The sequence below is a fragment of the Trachinotus anak genome, unplaced genomic scaffold, assembly GCF_046630095.1.
Source record: "Trachinotus anak isolate AG129_WGS33_773 ecotype Australia unplaced genomic scaffold, CSIRO_AGI_Tana_v1 ptg000005l, whole genome shotgun sequence".
NCBI classification, from domain to species: domain Eukaryota; kingdom Metazoa; phylum Chordata; class Actinopteri; order Carangiformes; family Carangidae; genus Trachinotus; species Trachinotus anak.
The window spans coordinates 24,836,333-24,862,500 of record NW_027273856.1 but is presented as its reverse complement, the minus strand read 5'-3'; the positions used below and the strand labels follow the sequence as shown (position 1 = coordinate 24,862,500).

The 26,168-nt window shown below is 41.7% G+C and overlaps 1 protein-coding gene across 9 annotated transcripts in view; it reads right to left on the bottom strand.

The window, feature by feature from the left end:
* Positions 1–26,168, bottom strand: part of nhsl1b (NHS-like 1b) — a 102,930-nt gene that overhangs the window by 34,407 nt on the left and 42,355 nt on the right. For 2 of the 9 annotated variants that reach the window (XM_071479243.1, XM_071479251.1), the window contains exon 1: positions 9,404–9,715. The exons of 6 other annotated variants lie outside the window; for them this stretch is intronic. In XM_071479243.1, the coding sequence (XP_071335344.1) occupies positions 9,404–9,596 (193 nt within the window). In that variant the 5' untranslated portion in view covers positions 9,597–9,715. Of the gene's footprint in view, positions 1–9,403; positions 9,716–17,699; positions 17,958–26,168 lie in introns of those variants that run through there. One more of the 9 variants, XM_071479250.1, reaches the window with a different exon arrangement.

Sequence of the window (26,168 nt, the reverse complement as noted above, 5' to 3'; positions counted from 1 at the left end):
ATGCACACGCACATGCACACATCCATGTAGGTACGCCAACGCACACATTATGTTCGCTGCCATGTTGGTTACTTGACCTACATTTCAACACCAGGGCTGTCTGTTCTCCCCTCCCAAGGGCTATTTCATAGCATCATGCAATCATTTATCCAATTTTTTAATTAACTTCACACATAAAATGCCATAAATCTGACACAAACATACACATATGATACACTCTGGAGTGCTGCACTTCCACTGACTCCACTGTGTCCACTGTGTGTACATGTGTGTGTGTGTGTGTGTGTGTGTGTGTGTGTGTGTGTGTGTGTGTGTGTTTGCAACACCAGATTTTAAAGCCTCACACAAAAACCTCACAACTGGCTTAATTAAAAGTGTGATGTGAATAATGTCCAAGCTGGGATACTGACAGAAATCAATAGGCAGCAGCTGGAATATTACTTCATTTACTTTAACTATATCAATTCATTAGCATCAATATTCCACTGTATATTTTACTCTGAATACATTCAGCTGTCACTACAATTACAGTAGATTTAACAAGTTGACAGGAGCGTTTGTTTGATTCATCACCAGCAAAGCACACACCTTGAAGCATCAGCACGGGTGAAAAAACGTAGACATAATGAATATTCCTCATTTTATAAAGCTGAACACATGAGCGTGATCTTGTGCTGTTACCATGACCCCAGTGCTGAGCTCACGCTGCTGACAAGAGGTTCTCGTCTGATTTGAACACAGAGCCACAGAGACAGAATAAGCTAATTTAGGTTAAGTGCTTCCAGTAGCTCAAGGGCACAAAGCAACAAGCCACCTGGGGCTAGCCTGCATCCCAGCGAGGAAAGCCGAATGTGTGTGTATATCGGGCAGAATCAGGAATGCCATTGGGAAATGGGTTAAAGCCAAGTCAGCTACAATGTGTTCATGTTTGACTATCTACAATCTCTCCACCACTGGAGCAAAATTGACACCGTAGCGTTTGACCCATTTCCCACATTGCACCTCACTCCTCATCAGCAACAACACTGGGTCATTCGGGGAGGGGAGGGGGGAAATGTTACACCAAAGCATCCAATCAACAATCAGAAACATGACCAATTGCCCAATGGTCACAAATATAGGAAGTGAGTGAGACGATCAGCCTCGAGATATAGCACAATTGAGAGGTTAGATCTGAAGTCGGATGCAAGTTCTGGTGGCTGGTATTGATTACTGTTATTAACCAATACAATTACAACGCATCACTGCATTTGGGTCTGTTCATCGGGCCTGTCACATTGATCCAATGTACATCTACCCTGTTAGTTGGTTTGTTAGACAGCATGGAAACTAGACTAAAGTAAACTCCCTCAGTTGAAGTGAACCTCAACAGCTATTTAAAATTTAAAACTAATATTCTGTGCACTGCATCAATAGGTTGTGAGATTTCAGTGGCATGACTTGATGTCAAACCGTTCCTTCTTATTTTTTGTCACAGTACAGCTCAGCAACGACACTGCAAACTCATATATTAGTATTTTTTCTGGTCCCCTAACACCACCACGGGTTTCAAACAGCGGGACTTCAACCAATAAAGTTCTTCTTTTTTAATTTTTTGGCATTTTTTTGTGAATGAAACAACTTACAAATGGAAGCCTTGTATAACAATCCGAGGCACTAATTATGCTTATAATCACACTTCACAAATGTGCACCACTCACAAATCCTTGGTATTTATCAGGTAAAATGAGGCAATTTGCATCAAGTCTGTAAACCTAACGTGGTTTGCTGAATCCAGCTTCTTACCCTCATACAAGCTGATAAAAAAAAAACAAAAACAAAAACCAAAAAAACCAAAGAGGAATTACAATAATAACTCAGCATCATCAGCACGGCATCACAGCAGCAGTAGTCTTCAGACTAACCATTGCCACTAGGAAAGCTAAAAAAAAAAAAAAAAAAAAGTAGGGTTTATCATCACATCCTGAGCTTGAGGGGATTCGGTGCCTTGCTGAACAACACCAACCAAAACTATATTCATTTTTCCACACGTGGTTGTATAATTATCATCTGAAGTACTTATGCATAAATGTTGTAGTCATGCAGCCATACCACAGTATTATAGTGTGTGTGTGTGTGTGTGTGTGTGTGTGTGTGTGTGTGTAATCTCAGGGTAAAGACAGAGGGTTAACTATGTCTCAGGACAGGCTTACACACACATATGTGCACACACTGATTGACTGACACTGTGACGCTGTGGTGACTTATCAGACTCTGGGATGCATTCAGCAGAGGTGTGTATGTGCGTGCACATGCATGCATGAAACCTGGGTTCCTTTATTGATAATCCGATGTTGAGACCTTGTCTGGGAAAGAAGCAGGACCCCAAATCCACTTAACCCCTCCCCTCCCTCCCTCCCTCCCTCCCTCTCCATCTCGTTCCCCCGTCCTCCTCTAATAAACCACCCCTTCACCTCCCTCTGCCTCTCTCTGTCCATCTCTCCATCCCTCCCCCTTCTGTCCCATCTGAGCAATAATGGACAGAAGGAGGGAGGCATTAATAGAGAGAGCAGACCTCTTTTGGATTCAGTGAGTGGGCTCTCTTAATGGGCCCCCGGGGAAACAAAACCAGCTCCCTGATCTAATACTCCCAAAATTTAGGACCGCCATTATTCCAAATTAAATTCCTTGTGACACATCATATGTCTCTTTTTGGTGTAGATAAATGGGTGCGTAGTGTCTGATGGCAATTAATTCAATCCTAATTCTATTTGGTAATTGTCATAATCCCATTAATATGTTAATTTAGCCCCCCACATTAAAGCTTTTTTGTGTGTTGTAAGGTCATTTCTGCATTGGTTAAAATTGATGATTTACAGATGATCAGCTTTGAAACTAAAGACTAGGAACACTGAAGCTTCACTCACTCTGCTTGTCTGTACTATGATGCCACCTTGTGGTGAAAATGAGCAACAACTCTCATGGTCTTCCAAGGTCTTCCCGCACAGGTTTCTGAAAAGGTTAACAACAGTCTAGGGATTTAGTTTCTTCTACAGACAAACAAAATTAGAGTGAAGTTGTCATCAGGACACGCTCCCCTATGGTTTTACAAGCAAAGAAAATGGCAGTGGCTTCCTTTCCTCTACATTTTCCTTCTTTTTTTGTCTTTAACCCTAATCTGTCTTTGCATGTGGAGTCGAAAAGAGACGTTGCCATGGTGAGGACAACTCATTAATGAGACAGATTAAAAGAGGCTCTTAAAATCACTTTCTCTCCTCTCCCTCCCCTCTCTCTCTCCTTTTATAATCAGTCTCTATGGGGGGACATGAGCTTTTCAGAGGCTGGGCTTTGCTTTTTGAGGCTTAATGGAAACTCCAGCTGATTGGGACATAAAGGAGCCTCTGGCTGAAGGGACCACAGGAAGAAGGAGACTCGGGCTGGGGTACATGGTGGAGGGTTTGTGCCTGATAAAGAGCTAGAATGATAAAGATGCAACAAGTTAGATGGTCGAGAAAGTGTCGTGACCAGAGTGGCCAGTTTTCTCTGTTGTGGTCATTTGCATCTTCACATTTATCTTCATCTATTTAATCAGTCACGTTAATTTCTTTTACTTTGGGCTACATGGCATCAGTGCGAGTAAAGGTGGAGGTTTATGGGCCATTATTAGACCCAACAAATTAACGAACTTAAAATATGAATATTTCATAATCAATTTGTCTCTTAATTATTTTTGTGACTGTTATTAGTGAGTAAAATATCACAAAATGGCCTGACCAGCAGTCCATAATGAGTCTCAGAGATATTCAATGTCAAATGAGAAAGGCTGCGAAAAAAAAAAGAAAAAAGAAAAAAGAAAAAATGAAACAAACTAATTTTGGCTCGATAAATGTGAATGATTATGCAGTTATAAAAAAGTTGATGGTTTGATTTTCTGTTCAGAGATTAATGGACTCATCATCTTAGCACACATTCTGTGATCAGTTTAGTTTGTTCGTACCACACTAGTAACTAAATAAATCAAAGGCAGCTTTTCTTTCTCGATGTTTTCTCTGGGTTACAAGAGACCGTGCACTTTTTGTGAACCACACAGTAGAAGTCAGGAATGCAACTGTGTGTGCAGACAGGGAGCAGACTGGTCAGTAGGGCAAACAGGGCCAGAAACCTCAGAGGACCAGGCTCAAAGCAGCATGAGGTGGAAAAAAGGCTCCCTCTAATAGCAGCGCTCATTAGAGAAATGAGCTGTGACTGAGGCTGGAGCAGCCGCAGAGCGCTTAAACGCACTTATCCTGCACCACAACACAATTAGCTTTTTCAATTAGATTGTCTTAGTAACAACAAGACCACTGTTGAACTGATTGAGGGTAAAGAAGAGGGCAAAAGCTGTTGCTGGAGCAAACACAGATCAGATTAAGTCTAAAACAAATCACATTTGTTTTCATGACCTGTTGGCATTATGAGACAAACTCCTGCATTCTGTGTGTGATCGTTTTTCCACTGCATCAACATGCATAAAAACATGAACTTTATATACCTAATTGTGTCACATGACTGTATCCATGTATCTGATAGAGAACATCAAGAACACACACATACATGTCTAAGTATCCATCAACCATAATTATAATCAACTGATTAATATGTTTGGACAACTTGTCTGATTGCATTAAACCCTACAAAGACCCTTCACCTCACGCAGTGAAACCTGACTCAGGTCAGAGAAGCGCCAAGAACCATAAAGTGAACAAAAGAGAGGAGGAGGAGACTGAGCTCCTGGAGTCTTGGTGCCATATGGTGTAGTGGACTAACCTCACCTCCAGGAGGCTCTCTACGTCAACAGGGACACTCTGTAAATGGAGGTTCATTGAGCGAGTGACAGTGACCAAAAAAAAAAAAAAGATACAAAGAAACAAGTATTAGAAAGAAAACAGAAGCAGTACAATTAGGGGTGGGGGTGGGGGTGGGGGGTTTATATTGGTAAATCTAAGTGAGATATTTTCATTATTAAACTAACTAATCCCCTGCTGTCAGAGCTCCCTGTGTTTCTCTCCTCTGACACATTTAGTCAATGAGAGGATTGACGTCTCTGTAGATTCTAGTGATTATCTGGCTGTTATGTCCTGATGCGATAATCAAGCCATTAAGTAAAACTCAATTGTGCACATATGGGGCAGTGTGGCTCGATTACACCTGATCCCTCCTGAAATAAACACTGTTCTCTCTGACTCACTCATCTCCTCTCTCCTCCTCCATCGCTCCCAGCCTCCCAAATGAAAAGCCAGCTGTGCCCAGACCCACTCTATTAATCTGACCACATTATCTATTAAAACAATTTGTCAAGCAAACAACACACTCGTGCTGAAAGACAAAACAACTTCCCTGGAAAATACAAATACTTGCTGGCAGCACACAGTGAACACTGTGTAACATCTGATCTGATTTCAATGAGAAAACTGGGATTCGACTGAAGCCAGTTTTTATTCTTCAAATATTTTAATGTAATTTGACAAATGATATGATATACTATGGGGTTTTAAGGAATCCCCAACATCTCTGGTTTATGGAAAACATTTTAAAACAAAGATTGATCTGAGTATAAAAACAACACTAATGCACAAATAGTGACGTGTTTTACTTTTATAAGCTGCTGGAGCTGTAGCTTTGTCTGTAATGAGCAGAAGAGTAACCTGATCCTGCTACAGTTTACTTGATCAGATGACAGAAAATTAAACAGCAACAAATTTCCTTAATTAATTTATCATTTCAGTCATTTTTCAAGCAAAAAAAAAAACAAAACGAATATTCTAACAATCCTGATTGAATTGGTGGACTGTTAAACCAGCCACTTTATCTTGGGCCCTGGGAAATTAAAATGGACATTTTTCCCTATTTTCTGACATTTCTGAGATAAAACAATTCATTGATTCAGCAGCCTCAGACAAAGAAAATACAAACTCAAACCAATGTAGAAAGTAATATCTGTGCAGCAAAAATGACACATCAATGACAACTAAGCAGCAAAGATCGGGAAACGAATGGATTAAAAAATTGATACATGAACAAAAAGACTCAGAGATGAACACACACAATCAGCCCATAACTCCACACAACTCGATTACATTCCCATTTTTGTCAGTGATGGCTTCATTAGCCGTTGGTCTCACATGATGGAAGAGCACTTGTTAGCCAATCACAGCCAGCCATTACCTTTTAGGCCTTTAAAAAGCTGAGAGGTTTCCCTCCATTAGATACAGAGATACCCATTACCCGTTAATTACCTTTCACTTTCTATCCAAATGAATGTCTACAGGGATTTGAACAAGATAGATGTGGACTAGACTGCAGCAGCTTTTATATTCAGAATGTGTAGACAGAAAAAAAAACAAGCAGACCTTCATCCATTCACACAGACACACACCAGGTTCAACAGTTAACCAATGAAAAAAAGGGAGACGGAGACAGATTGAGGCAGACAGAGTTGCTTTGAAGCAAAACAGAGCCTTAACCCATTTTACAGTTGAATGACCCTAACCAACCCCTGACCCCCAATTCCTGAAAGCGAGTGTGTGTGTATGTGTGTGTGTGAAAATCCTCTTCTTTTCTTCATCTCATTAAGCTGTGTGTCATGCACTCCACTCCATTGTTCTGCCACCTCAGACCTGCTAGTGGGGGGGTTTATGCACATTCAGGACGAAGTGTGCACTTGTCTTTACTCATCTGTGATTGAGAGTGAGTATGACTGTGGGTGTAAGCTGTGAGAGACAAACTAACGAATCTCATTGTGTTTTTACGAATGATGTTTCACCTCACCTAAACCCCTGAGTCAGAGAAGAGACACGCTTCTTTTACTGGATGTTTTTCTGCACTGGGTGAGAAAAATCAGGCTGTATCCACACCCAGCCAGCAGTTAACTGGCCAGTGTGTTAACTTCAAACCAGAGTTTAGGGCAGTGTTTGTTTAGAGTAACTAGACTGTTTTAAGAGAGGGGAGACAAAAGAGAAAGAGGGGGAACCTTTATCTTATTTCTTTTTGTCTCCTGTCTCAAAACCTTTTGAGGATGAGAGTAAGAAACAGAAAAATGGAGGCTCTCTTTCTCCTCTTGTACTTCATGTACGTGCATGTGCGATTTTCTGGCCACTTTCATCTAACATCCTACTTTAGTGCCACAACTGCATACGTTTTTAATGCTGGGTGGCTCAACCTGCAACTGACCAGATTTCCAGAAGTAGGTTGTACTTGTGTGAAGAGGAAGTGGTAACAAACAGCTGAGGCTGAGACCAAACCCCCTCCTGATTTGCACTACCACAATTATATTAAACTAACTGATTTTCAGCAGCGCTTCCCCCCATAAATGCAGCCAATCCATTTCATTTGGCCTCATCTAGTTACTCTACAAGCCTGGCCTCCCTCAGGTGCTCTTCCCCTGGGAGCTGTTGGCACTGATTGGTCGATAACAGAACCTGCCTTCCCACTGAAGGATTACGGGGGATCCGGTGGAGCAGCTGCTCCACCTCTAAACTGATATAAATAGAGGGGAAGATGCAAAGGGGAGAAAAGGTGAAGCCGTTTCCAATCTACTTTAAGAAAATTAAGACTTGTTAAGAGAATTGTAGATTCTGGTGGAAAACAGGAAAATAAGTGAGTAGAAACAAATCAAGACAGCAGTATCAGTCAGAAGCAGCATGCATACAGGAGGATGGAAACAAAACACACATTAGCCAAAATTTGTGTGTGTTTTTTGTGTATGGGGGTCGCCTGTGCAGCAGTGCATGAATACAGAGTGACTGGGAGGTTGATTCAACCTACAGAGCCCAGACAATACTGTACTCATGGCGGCAACATCTTGAGCTGTCACGGCATGTTAGCCAAAGCAGGCGTGAGGCAGGCCATGCTCGTCTGGCAGCATATTGTTACGCTAAGCGCACAGGAATAAGGGATTTGGTTTTAGATAAGCATACATGCAGAAAGACATTAGGGAGTAGTTAGTAGATAAGTGGGTGGATAGACAAAGACTCAAAATGGGACAATAACAGAAAACAAGTTAGGAAAGTTAGGAAGACCCTGCATGGCCCTGCTTCTCTAATTAAGTTATTCTATATTTAGCATTTTGCTTTATATTCGTAGATCACTGGCAGTGTAAAAGAGAAATGTGGACACAGGTCAGAGGCATTTCTTTCAGCCACTCTTTTATCCCTCAGCACTCTCTCTTATCTCTCTGATGGCTCCTTTATGTAGTGGCAGAGGTGAAAGTGGGTCACCTCCGTAACCCCAGCAGTGTCGGCTCCATCACCCCCATAATGTCAGCTCTGTTACACTTCCCTGCAGGCCTGGCCCATCACCTCCAGCTGCTAACTATTGTGTCTTGTTCCCAAGGGTGACCAGCCAGGGGAACATCCTCAGTTACGATGCTCCTACTGTCCCAAAAGAGGATGAAGCATGGTCCGGATGCAAGCACGCACACGGACACACGTTTATACACAAACATGCATACACAAAAAGTCTAAACTGATGATACAAAATGTGTAGGTAATATGAGTGGATAAATGCATGACCATGCACAGTAGGAAACAAATGAATTATGCATATAATGAACTAGAAATGAAATATCGCTGTACAAACATTAGGTAATGCGGATTTCACTGACAACAACTAATGTGTTGTATGGCACATGATGTATTTATGAATTATTGACAGTATTCATGAAAGCTGTTCTCTGAGGGTCATCCAGTTCCTGCCTGCAGGACCCTCTGCCGCTATACCAAAGGCCAAAGGTCTTTGAGGTCACGAAGCCACAATCTGCATTGACGCTGCACGGGACACCCAGCAAAATACACATACACACACATGTAGAGACACACACTTGCACATACACACAGGCACACAGGCACACACACAGACAGACGGCACAGATCACTCAGTTACAAGGGGGATGGAAATCACCTAATAAGAAGAGACAAAGCCCGGCTTGAGAAAAGCTTCCACCGCCTGTGCCGTGACTCTCTGGCACCGTGACATACAGCGTATCATTATCTCCCACAAACAGTTCAGGTGAATTAAGTGCACTTAAAAGCAGGAGTTTCCCAGCCAAGAAAAACACCACAATCATTACTGTTGCAAAGCAGCAATGTGGTGTCATGTCAAGTCTGTTAAGTCTTACTAAGAGGCTCACAGAGACTGCTACCAGCCCTAGCTGTAGGTAAAAACCTCATAATAACAGTGTCAGCTAAAATATCCACTGTCTTTTGATCAAAGAGAACAGAGCCACTGTCAAATCTTGACAACTGTCTGCAGTACATAGATGCTATGAAGCTCTAAAGTTAGACACTTAAAATCTCAGAGGCAAACTAACAGTTTGTTTGTACAAACACCACAACTCCAGACTAAGAAACCCAGTGAAAGCGAATATGTTCTGCTCTCTAGTCTGTACCTTTGCCATCTTGGTAGGTTTGTGTTTTCCCAGGTGAGCCTTTGGCATCGGGTCCAAGCAGCGGTTTGGGTGTCCAGAGAGAGTCCTGCTTCTGGTGGACCTTTGACACTGAAAGCAGACGTTTGCGCAGGCAGCCCTCGGGCCTGGTGGGCCTGGGGCTGGGGAAGGCCTCGGGCTGGAGGCTGTTCCCCATCTTGTTGGCGGGCTTGAAGGAGCACAGGGTTCGCTTTGCGCTGGGGGGGTCCTCATAGCAGGCCCCGTGCCAGCAGCTGACCACCGGCTCCGAGGAGAGGCAGTGCACGTATGTGATCATTGCTGGCTAAGACCTTAACCCCCCCACCACCCACCCTCCCCTTCTCTCTCCAGGACCCAAGCCCCCAACTCCTCCTCTTTCTTGAACAACCCTCTCTGTCTTTCTCTCTCTGGACCTTCCACTTGTGTCGGGATGGAGTGGTGGCTGTGAAGGGTGTGTGTGTAGGAGACCTCCCCCCTTGCTCCCGAGCCCTCAATGGGCCTCCCCCTCTCTTTCTGGGAAGATAGGAGAGAGGTTTGGAGGTTTTTGCAACCCACAGGGGACCCAGTCCCCCTCTGTCTCCTCCTCAATCTCCTCCTCCTGTTTTTGTCCTTCCTCTCCCTCTCTCAGGGGATCCTATTGACTTGCATTGATTTGCCTGACAAAGGAAGGCTGTGCACAGTCTTAGATTACAAGATTTAACTCCAGAACAAATATTGCAAAGAACTATTTCAGCATAAGGCTATTATCTTACATAAAAAATATACTGCATGACTGTCAGCTGGCTGTCTGGTGGACACCCTGGCAGCTTGCACAAACAGGAATTCTGACCCCCACGAATGACCACAAGAAATTTCAAAAATACTCCAATGATGCAAAAATAAAGTTTAAAAACAAAGGGCAGCGCCTTATTGAAAATACCTGTGGTTAAAGCATGTTTTTGTCCTTTGCAATGACCCAGAAGCATCCACCACAAATTGTGCAAAGGAGGAACCAAAAAAAGTCAAGAAACCATCCGGTCTTTAAAAGTGAGCCCAAGTCCAAAGATGGTAACTGCCTTATTTGATAGATTAGAGGTAATGTTAGAAAAATCAGTCCTGCTAAAAGGGTGTTCAGATAAGTTTGCAGCATCTAAGAGCATCCTCCTTCCTCTTTCTCCATTCATGAGACAGAGCAGCAACATTGTCCAGTGGCATCCACATGGCCTCTCCTCTCCTCCTCCTCCCTCTTTCCTCTGCTCCTCAACACTGCTGTTCTAATCTGTAAACCCAGATTATCCAGCCTCCGGCCCCTCGCCCCTGATTGTGACAGACACACACACACACACACACACTCACACAAACACAGATGGACACCAGGCTGTGGATAATTAACTACATCACCTCCAGTGCTCAAATGTGTGGAAGTTCAAGAAGACTTGGCGTGTTGTGTGTCAGCTGGTTAACTAACAAACTAAAGCAGCATGTGGGCCAAATATCAAACTATTGCCTCGGGTTTACTCTCCCCTGATTGGTGTTCTGAATCACAGATCCAGTTGCAAACATATGCACAATAATGCTTTGAAGTGGACAGAGCTTCAGACCTTTGATAAATTAAACTGGGAGTTCAAGTTGCAGAAGAGCAGAGAGCGAGACACAGACGGAGCGAGAGGTAATACCTGCCAGTCAAACACAGACAGATGTAAGCGCAGCAGACACCAGATAAAATGATAAGCAGCAGCCAAGAGATACACACAGATAAGCAAACACTATGATATGTGAAAACCTCAGACCAACCTGCCAGTTGAGGGTGTGTATGACTGTGTATCATACTTAATCATCATGGCTGTGCGGTAGGCTGATTTTAATGATAAACTCAGATTAACAGGCTGGAGACCAGTAGAGAATAGGACAGGGAAAAACTAAAGACTGGATAATAACACTGATGGTACTTAAGCTCATAAAAGCTCAGTCTCCAGATGGAATTGAGATATTTAATTGAATTTAAAAAAAAAAAAAAAAATCATAAAAATTAAAGGGAGAAAGAAGTTTTTGGCGCTAAAGGAAAATGTCTCCCTCTGGTGGTGGCTAACACCTGCACCACACAACACAGACATACACCAGTGTGAATACTCCATATGTAAACACAAATACTTTAGAAAGGACACTCATAAATCTATTGCAACTTTGGGGGAACTGGGAGAGACTGTGTGTGTGTGTGTGTGTGTGTGTGTGTATGTTATCTTGCCAAAGCCTGAGCAGATAGCCAGAGGCTAAAACAGCCATTACCGATGGTTATCATTTCCACAGCGCGGTGAGTCAGCCAACACACAAGCTGATTACAAAACCAAACCACTGCACTCACCCACACACACAGAACATAATGGACAAACCACTGTACACGCGCACACACATACTGGCTCCAGCCAAAAGATTCTGTCTGTGCCTAAAATGCACTTAACACTGTTGTTGCCCTACATCCATAAACACATAGACACAGTGGGTCATCCAGGTCACACAGAAAACAACATCAGGGGGTGTACAATCATACAGACAATCATACAGACCTACACACATAACAGCACAACAGGGGGTGTTTTTACTGTGACACACAAACATACATTATTGACATTTTACACGCAGGTACATGTGTGTGTGCGGTGGTGACAGTCATGGGTGAATGCACGCCGAACACACACACACACACACACACACACACACACACACACACACACACAGAACAAATGTGTATGTGTGTGTATGTGTTAGTTGGCTTTGAATGTTCAGGTTTTGCCCAAGCCCAGCATGTACGGCAGTCAGACTCTCACAGCCCACTGACCATGAATGGGGATTATTACTAGTCAGGAGGTGTGTGCGTGTGTGTGTGTGTGTTTGTGCATGTGAGTATCCAGTTCTTGAACAATACAACAGCCATGCTGGGGTCAAGCTGGGACAGTGTCTATTGTGTATGCTGGTACATGTGTGTTTACATGCTTGTGTGTGTATAAACTCTCCTGTGTGTATGAACACTCACATGTGCACATAGGTTTCTGCATGTGTGCGCGAGGAGGGGGAAGCCAAAGCGGAAGGCTTTGGGAAAGGAACAATGGTAACCATGGATATGTGTAGGTCTGAATGGAGTGAGAGGAGCACCTGCATGCTGAGTTAGTCCTCTGTCTGGGGAAGTCATCCCCTCATCAGCAGGGAGTCGCCCATTGTTCTCTCAAACTTCACTTGCAACAAAAACTTTTCCACCTTTGTCCCTGAAAACATCACAGCTTAACATTTGCCTACAAAGAAACTTTGTCTTCACATAAAAATACAGTGAGACCCGGTTACTGACTTCTACGCATCTTTATAACATTTTCCAAAAAAGCCACTAAGCTCTTTTCAGAAGACAAAAGGTTTGCTAGAGTCCTGACAGGGTCCATTCACAGGCAACTGGAACTTCACCATCTATTGTTTACCTATCAAGACCAGAAATCTCCTGCTCTCTGACTTGTTTACAGAGGTCAAAATCCCACCCAGAGATAATTTACTCATGCGAAAACGTACGAGACGTAGACAAAGTGACTTAATTTCTACTGAGGCTATTTTAAACACAAGCATTACTTCAACACATGAGGACTGAGTTGCTAAACATTAAATTGGTCTAGCTACGAAGTGGCAATGTCTAATTACTTAAAAATCCACTAAGTAGTTCGATACTAGCTGCTAGTATTAGTGATCTCCTCACTGCCTGACAGCTGTGTACTGGGTCCACAACAGTCACAGCTACACTGTTCAGACCTACACTTGTAGGCCTGAACACAGAGGACTTGTTTGCTTGGATCAAAATGTGGATGGGAACAACAGAGATCCTAATACTAATACACAGTATTTATTACGGGTTAGTCCAAATGACCTACTATACAAAGCTGTAATATGTAGCCATGCTGTGGTATTTGACATTGATTGAGGTCTGATGTTGACTGACTAGTTTACAAAAGAGCAGGTGAGATTCAGCATTTCAGCAGTGTTTAAAGTGGTTTCATACGTCAGCTACACTACACTGCAAACACCTATTCTACTGTCTACATTTCAGCACTTCTCCCTGTCCTCCCTTGCTCCTCCCTTCCCCTCCACTGGAGATAAGCAGCCTGCCACAACGAGTGTGAGAACATCCATCAACACCCCTACACACAAGGCCAGGGGGCAGGTAGTGGGTCAGCCTCGGGTCAAGAGGTCACGGTCTCTCCAAATACACAGCACAGGTGCACTGGTTATTGATGGACTGTTCTTTTACAAGTTCAAATAGGTTAACAAGGGACGACTTTAATTGGGTTGCTAAAATAAGGTGACAATACCTTGGTATGTAGCTGTGATTTCTGAAAATCAAAAGCATCTTTGATAGTGATTTGTCCCACTTCCTCCAACTTGATGAAATGTTATTCACTACCGGCCATGGAAACACATACAATCATGCTCTGCAAAAGTACTTGAGGCAGCACATGTTAATTGTGGGGTATGCACAATTTACCTTCAAGAATTAAACATGCTAAAACAGGTAAGTTCTACCATATCTTTCAATATAAAACATTAAAATTAATTGTAGTTAAAATTGTAAAGTTGTTTAAATGAGGCAAAACAGGTTAATAATTCAATTTTGCTGCTTTAATAATAGAGACAAATGATTCTGATTAAAAACTGTGATCATAACTCACTGTTCTAGGTTTGTCCATAACTGTGCTGTACTATCCAAAGTCATGTCTGATCTGATGTGTATATAAGTGGTAAGAATCCAAAGTGAAATGCCATGACAGAGCTCCGCTTAAATATAGGTTTAGACATATAGCTATATGGGTCACTGCCCTGTAACATGTATGCCTCAGAGAAAAACCCTCACCGAGCTCCTGCTGCCTTCCCAAGAGTGTGAGCAACACACACACAGACAAACACACACACACATTCCTGGAACTCAGTTCACACGTGCAGGTCTCACACAAGAATACACAGATGCTTGCAAACATCTCACAACATATGTTCACTGTGTCTTTCAATTGAAGACGGAATAGAGATCCTTTTAAAACAGATACATTTTCAAAACAAGATCCAGCGCGACTTTATAACTCACGCATACATAAATGTCGCAACATCCGGCTGGATTTGGGGACGCACTAATTAACTTAACTAATTCTGTAACGGCTATGATGAAACATTTAGCTTTTGAGTGGTTTACATGCTCCTGGAAAGCCATTTAATTGAATTTTAATTTCTTACGCTGCTCATCTCATTTTCAGGTTATAGCTACAGGTTGTTAATGTTAATTAAGCCTGTCACTGAAACTGTAGTGTTTGTTTAATATTATAATCAGCCAAGGAAAACTAACTAAAGGTTAAATCTCTTTGTGTTTTAAATGTGTTTGATAAAACAATGTGATACTGGATTTCAAATTGGTGAAGTGCTACAGTTTTGTGTTCCAGTGCTACATCAAGCTATTTTAAAATATTTAAATTATCATTTAATCATTTATTTCTATGATTAACCAATTACTGATTTGTTCTATGAAATGTAAAAAAAAAAAGTGAAAAGGGCATTGTGAAGGAATTGATTCGTTTTGTGACGATCAGCTAATAGTATCAGATCCAGTACGTACTTGTTGTCATGGACTAAATAAACTAAATGGACTAGATTACACTGTACATAATTCATCCATTACAAACATATGAAAAAAGTCGCTGAATATGCTGTAGAATACTTCCCATTACGACTGAATTAGACCAAACCTATTCAAACTGGATGATCCAAGTACACACTTTTTCATTGGAGCATCTGGCTGGATCAACACATCTGCACTTCTCCCTCAACTGCTGCCCACATCCAAAACATCTGAAGCCACTATAATGCTCACACATCTGAGTGAACTACAATCAGAGGGGCTGAAAACAAATCAGAGAACATTGGACCAAGTTCCACTCCGCCAAAGACATGTTTTTACAGATTGGACATGGCCCGAGCCGCCCTTAACCAACCTTACAACAAGGAGGTCGAATGAATTCTCAGCAGTGTTTGTGCTTGACAGGGCTTACATTCACTTGACACGGACAGAAATGTTGCATTTCTATACCGATCACACCACAGGGAACCTCCAATTTCCCAAAATTGCTCCAACTAATCCCTACTCATTCCCTCCTTGTGTCTACTCTTTGGGAGGGAGTGGAGCTCAAGTGCAGAAATAACTTATGTAACGTACCAAAAGCCACACCAAGTGGTCTGGCTGGCTCGTAAAAGGGCTTACACTAAAATGCAAGGCTTTTCTCTGGGTAAGGGAGGGGGGGGGGGGGGGGGGCTGAGTAAGTGTGTGGTCAAAACAGATGAGATTCCACTCTGGCCACAGCTGGATGTGAAGGAACACGGACTGAAAATGTGTCACATCTGCCTCAGAATTGGCAACCGCAACTGAGGGGGCTTGTTTAAATCATAACATAAGCAGACATTCTGTTACTGGCAGCCAATGTGGAGTAATCTAATGGTCGGATCACAGTGTTAAATGTAATGCACAGTATTTGGGTCAGTTTGTCAAGTCTTTTGAAGCTTTAAACCCAAACCTGTCCTTTTGTCTTATAAATGCAATGTGGGAAACTGTACTGTCTGTAAGTCTGGCAACTTTGAAAGATTTTACAGTGTTTAAATCAAGTATTAATGAAAAAAAGACTGTCCTCCATACAGTTGGTTGGTTGGTGAAGATTAAGCGCAGAAAGTCGAACATTAAATGTTAGACCTGAGAATCTTGTTTAAAAAGACTCAATTACTTAATCTAAAAAAACTGAATCTCCTCTCCAACACAATTGCCACATCTGTTTCTCTCCACATTCAAGTCGGTCCAGAGTCGCACAGTGTGGAAACTGTGTAACTGACAACATAAATTACTGCATACAGCTGATGAACTGGGACATTGCCACAAATAGCTGCAGTGTTCAGTTTATATTACCTCATTTCTTGAATCCATAAATCTACAGGCTACAGAAAGAGAAAATGCTGTGGTTTCACAATAAGAACGATTCCCTCATTTCTGAGATAAGAGCAGTTTCAACCATTTAGCGAGTCACAGCCAAGCACCACTTTTTTTCTTCAGTTCACTGCAGTTGTGGGCCTGGAGTTCTCACATATTTTTCAACTTAGAAATCCACAGATTTTCCAAATCTTAGGTTATTTCCTGGATTTGAAGAGTTTGTTTTGTGCTCAATATAACAACATGTAACAGCAAACTAGCCCAAGTTACAACATCAAAACAACTAATACACCAACATATAGAATGAAACCTGATCCACAAGTAATTAAATGTAAACTTCGAGGAATTACTTTCCGACATATGACTGTTACCATTTTATTTATCTATATATTTAATAATATTCAAAATCTGCACAAGAAACGCTGTAGATTACAAGTGTGATGATGTTTCTTTTCTTTTTTTTTTTTATCAGTCCATCAGCACGCACAAAAAAGTGATGGAAGCAAAACCCCTGATGTCATCACCAATGTTGCAGGTTTTTCTGGTTTTATGCTGATGGTGAAGTTGGTGTGTGTTTGTGTGTGTGTATAAAACAAAGAGGGAAAGAAGAGCTTGAGTCAGAAGCATGCACTATAATACAGCACAGCACTGACCAAAGTGTCTAAGACCAGACAAAAATGTAAAAGGCGGCTGCCAGTAAAAGAGAAACCAGTTTTCCCCATATCGCACTTTAACTGGTCAGTCGAGTAATAGCCAACACATGGCCCCACTCTGCAGGACAGCAGCCCAGCAACTGCTGCTCCGCCAGCTGTTACTGTGGACAACACACACTCAGACACACATCAAATACACACATCACTCCGCTAAAATTACACTTGCAAGTTTGATAAAGGAAATTCAAAGCCCCTATAGCGAGTTGCATTTGAAGGTTTCAATACTAGTACCTCTTTATGTTTCCCCCCAGAGTCAAAGAACAAACTGGGAAGAGCAGTGATCAAAAAGCACATAGAGAAAAAAGGGAGAGGTAGGATTAAAGTCAGTGAACCTAAATGAGTCAGAGACAGAAAGAAAGAACAAAGGAAAAAATGATTAAAGAGTAAAAGAAGGAGGGTTTCCTCCACTAAAGAAAAACACATGAGGACGGATACTGAGCAGAGGAAGCCGCTGTGACAGAGATTACTTTCCACACAGAGGACAGAGATGGAGTTCAACTTTTCTTTGTCTCAGAAAGTCTGGGGGAAAAGTCTCACACCAATACACACACACGCGCGCGCACACACACACACGCACACACACACACACACACAAACTTACCTTTCAGACAGAACATTGCTTTTCCCTTATTTCCCCATTTAGCCAGAAGAAACAAACACTGGTTTCTTTCTTCTTTCTTTCTTCTCACTGTTTCCCGATTTTCCTCTTTCTTGCCCTCCTTTCCTCTCCCCCTCTCCTTCTTCCCCTACACCGCTCGGTCAAAGCGTTCGCACACGGACGCACAGATCATGACACATACACTCCTCTCTCCCGTTGCCTCTCTTGCCATCTCCCTCCCTCATCGTCTCTCCTTGCGCACACATCCACACATGCACATGCTCTGAGTGGCAGATAGCCAACTTCAACACCGCAGGAAACTGCTTTGTGACCCCCCCACTCTGTTTCCCCTCACTCTCTCTCTCCCTGCATCTCTGAATATCTCTTTAACACACTAACACCCCCCCACCCCTCCATATCTCCGCCCCATCCATGTTAAGAGGTAGAGAGCCAGAAGCCCAGCATCAAACTAAAACTCTTAAAGCTGCTGTCATCCACAAGCCCCTTGATTGGTCTCCTTAATGCGGATACAAAAGTACACACACATTCATATATATTAATATATATTTAGTATATAAATTAGTTTAAATAAGAAGTAGGCTATGTGCTTATTAGAGCAGGCAAAAATAAAAACAAAATTACACAAACACACAGAGGAGCGCGAGCCTTGTCGAGGTTTGTGATTGTAGAGAATCTGGGCAGTCAGCAGTTCAGAGTGAGGCAGGGGGCCCCGGCTTGAGGCCGATCCATTGTGCGCTGATCAAATATAATCGCTTTAATCCCCACAATTCAACTGTTTGTCATCAGAAAGAGCTACAAGCTACAAACCCTCCACACTGGCCACCCTGAATGACCAGAGGAGTCACACGGATGGGACTCATAGACGATGGAAACACTATCAAGTTAAAATATCAGTGTCGCTGCTGCTCACATGTAGCACAACCTCAAAGAGTACAACATTAGCAGTTATAGTTATACACTAGACGGCACAGGTCTGGGCTTCAGTGTCCTTACAATATTACTATGACAAAAAAACTGTCATTGGTGAGTGAAGCAGTGAAAAAATAAATCACACAAAAGCTACAGAGTGATTAGAAAATGATGTTGTTGTTGCAGTTTTGTAGCAATCCAGCATTTTGTGATATAAGGTTTACAGGGAAAGGGCAGGAAGTAAACACACTAATCAAAACAATCTCCAAAGGCAAATCAATACACAACTAGCACTGTAGCATAAGTGCCTGTTAATGGGAGCTGTGATGACAATTGGTGGATACCAAATGTTTGTAAAAAAAAAAAACATTTGTAAAACAAGTACTAATCAGGAGTGAATTGAGTGTATTTGTGTGTGCATGTACAGTATGAGTATTTATGTATACACGTGTGTTATGGACATGTTAATCCCACCCCCCAATATGGCTTCCAGGCAATGAGATGTCTGCCTCGACCAGATGTCACCAATTACAGGCTGATTGGTGTGAGAGAGAGCGTGTGTGTGTGTGTGTGTGTGTGTGTGTGTGTGTGTGTGTGTGTGTGTGTGTGTGTGTGCATGCGTGAATGCGTGTGTCTACGTGTGACTGTGTGAGTGATGTGGAGCCCCTCTGCAAGAGTGAGTGAATAAAATGAGAACGCCACAAAAATACAACCCTGGAAATAATCAGCAATTAGAAAGACACAAATCCCTGAATAAATCCACAAAACCAGACAATAAAGTCTGACTTCATCAAATCTTCACCTTAATTGGCTGTGGCTTCACTCAAAATGGCTTTAACTTGAACCTTCTTCATAAATCCCTTGGCACCAAGGAACCATTTTGAGGTCTGTGTAATTACAGCTCTCGCAAAGCTGAGGTGGTAAAACAGAGAAGTGGATTTCCTTCCCTGTTCTAAACCAATCAAATTAAGACTAGTGGTAGTGTAAATTATGATATATGATCTTATGAGGTCAGTGCAAGCCACTGAACTTGGTGAGTATGACTATCATCTTCTTAGGTTACAGTAAACAGCTAAGTAACAAAGACACTTTTACTTACTTTCAAATGAATCCAGGCAGTATTTCATAATCATTGTGGAAGAAAATATTTTCAGGTCTCTCATTCTAAAAAATGAATTTATACATGTAAAGCCTGTGTAGGATTTTCAACATTTTAGGACTGTGAAGACCTTTAATTCCTAACCTGGAGGTGAGAGCCCCTCCAAGGGGTCAAAATATAAACCAGAAGGGTCACGAGATGTGAAAGGAACAATGTACTTTACAATTTCACATATTTTCTGCCTTGTCTATAATCTTTTCTTATTTTCTTGTGAGATACTGGATGATTTCACATCTAAAATGTATCTAAATCAAAAAGGGAACCAAAAATCACACAGCTGCTGGGGTTGCAAGTAGACACAGCTTTGTTTTAAGGGTTCAGAAGCCAAAAAGGTTGGGAACCACCTTATAATGATTATATTTTAGTGCTATAATGTTTGTCATGTTTATGCAGTATCTTGGTTGAAACTGTCTATATTGTGGTATTCAATTCCCCTTCCTTTTGTCCAAACTGTGATGTCTGATGTCACCTCAGCAAAGTAGGACGTGGCAGCACTCGTCTGGTTAAATGGCAGCCTCTGACTGTAGCATATAAAGACTGTATTCAGAGGAATTCCAGCTGACCGCTGTTGTCATTCTCCAAAATACAGTCTTTGTCCACAGATAAAACACTATCATTGGGCTGAATCGTGACCAGCGCTGCATATTAGACGCGAAGACAACATCTTATCTGAAACGTCAGTCAGTCATTGTGCTGTACATCTTCTATCATATTCAGCGCAGGACAACATGTGACATGTTGTTACTGTGTGCAGTGAGCTCTGCGTCAGTGCAAGATAAAACGAAATAACACACACAGATAAGGACTAAGCTTGCTGTAGCGAACATAATGCTTCTGTAACACGAACAGTGAGACATGCAACGACAAGGAACGTGGAATGGGAAAAATGTGACTCCATCGGGCCTCTTATTTAAAACAGATTTGTCAGTAATCGGCAGTAATAAATAGAAAATCTCAGAACACACAGCATATGAGAGGAAAAACATGATTGAAACGACTGAAAAAGATTATTTCCGTTCACATGACATCAGCATAGTGCCTGTATACATGCTGAGCCAGATTACAAGATCTCACCTCCGAATTACACTGTGGTTTGTTTTGGGACAACATCAGCGCATCCTATCAACATAAGCCCGGGACCTCTATCCCCTTACAACCTGAAATCCTGTTCTCATAGATAATCACTTGCTTTTCCTCTACCTCCCCTTTTCACCATGCAGTCGGTGCATTCATGGATTATATCCCATAATACAAAGGTAATAGGGTACATACAATATAATACAGAGGTGGGTGCTGCAAGTTGGAGATTAGGTTTTTATGGGGAAATAAGAGGTCATGCGATTTAATTCAGGCTAAAACTGAACTGCGATGTGCAGGCTTTATGGGGATTTTCAGCATGCAGCAGATCTGATCTGGGATCAACTAAGAGACGCATTATAAAGTATGTAGGTCATAAATTAAAAAGATGTGACTTACCTGAAGATAACAGTGTCATTGTCAGCACATAGGAGAGAGAGAAAGAGAGAGGTGATCAGAAACAGTTTAAAACCATAAAAATAGAAAAATTAATATGTGTTTCCTTTAAGATGAAGTGTGCATGTATGTTATCTGTAAGCATATATTTCTTTGTACAGTAGGACTGTGTGTGCCTGGGCTGTGGGCCACATCACCAGATTTTCATGTCTGTCTTTTAATGAGGCCTTGCCGGTTTATACATCACATCTTCCCCCTACAGCGAATTATCATCTGCTAATCTGGATTTACACATGGACTACACAATGATGATGAGTGTGTTTCTGTGTGTGTGGAAATATGTCCAAAAAAAAAAAAAACAACCCAAAAAAGGCTGTTACGCAAGAGTCCAGTCTCCTCTGAATCCTCTCAAATTTCACTAAGCATCTCACACAGACAAATAGGTTTTTAAATGTTTTTTATAATGTGAGACCCAATTCTGGTTGTGACTGCCACATTATTTATATATATATATATATATATATATAATATTTAGGTCAATATGCCGTTGCCCTAAATGTGTGAATGAAAATCATAAAAAAGGACTTCCACAGAAACACTGTAGATACCAAAAAAAAAAAAAAACACAAAATTTTACTAAATCCATCAATCTCCTAACTTGCATGTTAACATAGGGCACTCATTCTTGCCAGCAACAAAAATCTAAATGAATCAGAATCTGAGTCACTGAGTTCATTTCGCTTAGTGACTTGCTGTGCACAGCACATGAACTGCATGTAAGAAGCGGTACAGTAATCATGTGAAGCCCAGTTTCCCAGCTGCCATACAATCCCGGACAGGGATTCAGATTCATTCCCTCTGGTCTCAAAGTAAAGACAGGCTGAGAGGCCCTTAGCAGTCTGCCCGGGGGCCCGAATGTTGGATCTTTTTCTTGACATGGCCTTCCAGAGCAGCCATCGTGTCCGCTTACTGATTGATTCAGACACACACAGCCACTTAGGGCAGATCAATACAGTTGATTGAGGAGACTGATCAGGTGTCTGTGTGTACATGTGTCAGAGAGAGAGAAAGTGAGGGAGAGGAAGAGACACAGAGAAGGTGTGAGTTCAAATTCTTGATGTTAGAGGCTGAGATAAAACAGCAGAGATAACACAATCACCTCTTTTTCACCATTACTTAACCGTCGCCACTACAGGCTTCTGGCCTTTTGATCAGAGCTGTTTCACTCTGGTTACCAGCAAAGAAAAAAGTCACAAATCCACAATATGGACTGAATCTAAGCAGGTTTCTGAGTATGTAGTAGGTATACAGAGATGCAAGTATGGATATTAAACTCTACTCAAATAATAATGCATTACACATACTGAGGAGCTGCTCACAGCAGGAATAAGTAAAACAAGTTGTGGGTGATGGTGGGAAAGTCCCAGGAACATCTCATAAAACAGAAAATAAGCATCACATCTTTGGAAAAACCATTTGCTGTCTCTTTGTGAAGATTAATTGACACTGGCGTTCCAAAACTTGTGTCCCACTTGTGGCACGCTGTCGTCCAACAGCTCAACCCACAAAGGAAATTGAGGCGCTACTCGCAGCTGCAAAAGGTAAAAATAAATTCTGAAATGGTGGCGATACAGTTCCACAAAGATCTGGTAAAACAAACAGACAAACAAATAAAAACCAAAAACAACCTTTTGAAACACACTTTGCTTTGTCTTAGCGGCGGCGTTCTGAAGTAGCAGTGCATCATTTCCTGTTAGTATAAAACAGTGAAGTATTTTCACACATACTAACACACTATACAGTACAGCACATACTGTTTGCAGCTGCTGAGACAGCAAGAGTTGGAGTTTAATGGTGTCTGCTGGCACTTGTATTATTCCCTATTAGTGTGAAAGCAAGAGAGACTTTTATGTTGTTTTGTTTATTAATTTATTTAGTTATTTTTAAAAGCTAAAACCAACTGCAACATTTTGATAACTGATTCATTGTAAAGTTATTCTTCAAGCAACAAAGCCGAACATTACCCAGTTCCAGCTGCTTAGTTGTGAGGATTTACTGCTTTTCTTTGTTTTACATGACTGTAGATATATTTGGGTTTTGAATTGTCACCTTTGGGCTTTAGGAGCATATAATGGACATTTCTCACAATTCCATGATATTATAGATTAACAATTTGAGCACATTGTTTATCTATAAATCGAGGAAACAATCAGTAGATTTTACTCCCAGTCACGACGGACTATTGTTTGTCAACCTCAAGTCAATTTCACCAGGACAGCAAATAGCAGCTTGTGTACCAGACGGCTACTGAAGCAATCGCTTACACATGATTGGTTCAGAGTTGTCCCAATAGGAAGGTCAAAGTGAACCACACCAGGAAACACTCACTTGCACACCCGTTACCTTGGCAACCCGGGCAAACACCCAACCAGTCAAGCTGGAGGCTGCGTCAAAATTGCAGGTTTTGGAGCCACAGGCGCTCATTTTAGGGCTATATTTACACACAGGCACGGTGCGCGGCTGCCCATGTGTCTTGTAATGGGTCCTGGCAGGCGTGTGGAAGCAATCCAGATGTTATAAATACTTCAGGTTCATCGGGAGAGGTATTCTTATGAGACGTTTCCTCTGTGTGGTATGTATTCAAACAGTATTGTATATGCTTGTGCATGTGTGTGCTCTGGATGGAATAGTTTTATATTGACCTGTCTATGACACTGTCTCTGACCTAGAATTATCTATAAAAAGATATAGACTGTGTGTATAATGGATGGAGAGAGGGAGAGCGAGAGCGAGAGAGAAAGAAAAAAAGAGGGGGGTAGTGAGCCAGCAAAAAGCAGAGGCAAAAACAGCTCAACTTAACACAGAGGCACTTTCTTCAGGCTGTAAAAAGTCATTTCTTCATGCTCTAGTGCAGTCTCTCCATCTCCATGCTTTGTTGTTAGCTAATATCAACTGATCAATAAACACCCCCCCCTTCATTCCTTGGAGGTTTTACAAGTAAATGAACAATTATCATAAATGGGAATTGACTAATTTGGATCTGCTTCCTGACTCTACCTACCAAATAACCAACAAATCAACTAACCAATCAAACCTGACTAAATCAGACTAATAAATGATCACCAATGACGGACTCTAAATAAGGTTCTGTCAAAAAGTCATGTTAAGCAGTCGAGCTTTCCTGAGCTAAGGTATGATGATGACATTGATAACACGGAGTATAGTGCGTGTCAGTAGTCAGTAAATATTTTAGAGATGGACATTTAAAATACTGAGGCTTGGTTTATACCTTAACTAAATGTATCAAACCTTTTGTTGCACTGTTAACAGTAATTTCACCAGTAATTCATCCACTGAGTTTAATTACTCAATTCTGACTCTTTTAATATAGCACAAGTGACAGCTGGGATGAAAAGACACTCGTAGATGTAATGAGGTGACCATCTAAAGCCTGGGGGTTTACTGATGATGTTCCAAAATGGTGACTGTTTTATCTTTGCTCGGCTGCAGCTTCTACCCTTTGACTTTGAGAAAAAATGTCAGGACTTCAAACCATTCCAGCCATGTGGCGCTCTGAGCTGTTTTAGGAAGGGGCAGGTTCAGAGGTGATAGAGTGACTATGAAGGATTGAGACATGCAATAAACGAGCTCCACATTACTGTGAGGCAACTCACAAAATGCCAAAATGGCAACTAATGCTTAGATTACTCCACGTTTTTAATTTCTTAGGCTACATGTAGATGCATTAAAAATATATATGTATAAATATATATATATGTTTTAAATAAAACTCACAATAAACTAAGACCATAGATGTTGTATATGCTAAAACTAAGGACTTGTTTTACCCCATGAAAATCCTTCTCTAGCTCATTGGGCTACAGTAAGTCAAACAGTCTGCAGTTAGGTGGGGCAGGTTATACCTGAAAAGAAGTGGTTCAAACTATGTGTTATCCAACCAGGTGGAGGTGTACAAAGCTATTTGACAAGCAGTTCAAATGAAGCATACTGGCAGCTTTAGAGTGAGTCAGATCCTTGTTATCCTTGCTACAAGAGTCTGAGACAGTTCAGCCTAAAAGCAAAAGACACTAGTGCTGGTTTTGTGTCAGAGAGGGAACTAACCTGACCATTACAGCGTCATGTTTGGACAGTCTCAGACTATAATGCTACATAAATGTGCTTATGAACACGTAAACATGCATGTGCACCAATCAGCTACATTATGTTGGATGACATCATCTGAATACTGAGAGTAGTTCTAATAGGAATAATTAGTGTGCATGATGATTTGGATGTCAAAGTAGCCTGAGCTGTCCTTGCTGATCTGAATCCAGTGGAGAGATGGCGGCAGTGTGGGTCAGAGTATCTGTGTCTTTTTCCATTCTCGGGTTAAGGTTAGGCTACAGTTTGTAACTGTAGCCTAACCATTGTCACCAAAGTCTTATTGACACTGCTGCCCGAATACACACACATACAACATAATGAACTGATCAATAAGTAATGAGCCTAAACTAGAAACACAATACCCCTGAGGTACTAAGAGAAGTATTGATAGCATTCTTACCTCAGCGGGATGGTATCCAAATATCAACTGGAAATGCCAGTAAGTAATTCCTGAAAATTATTGTCCTACAGCATCATCACTAGGTCTGAGTGAGGCGCTTCCCAAGCCTCTAAATACACACATATACACACATACACAAATACGCCCTATCCCTGGCACCAAACCTCGCACTCACATCGCCACCAGCCTGTGACATCACCCGTGCCCGTGACATCAGCTGCTTCCGGACTGACGCATCATTGTTTACCTATTGCAGACACAAAGTGCCCTTTGACCTGCTAACAGTCCCACTGACTGTGCACACTTCCCATCCGCTCCCTGTGTCAAGCAGGAAGTGTCAGGAACA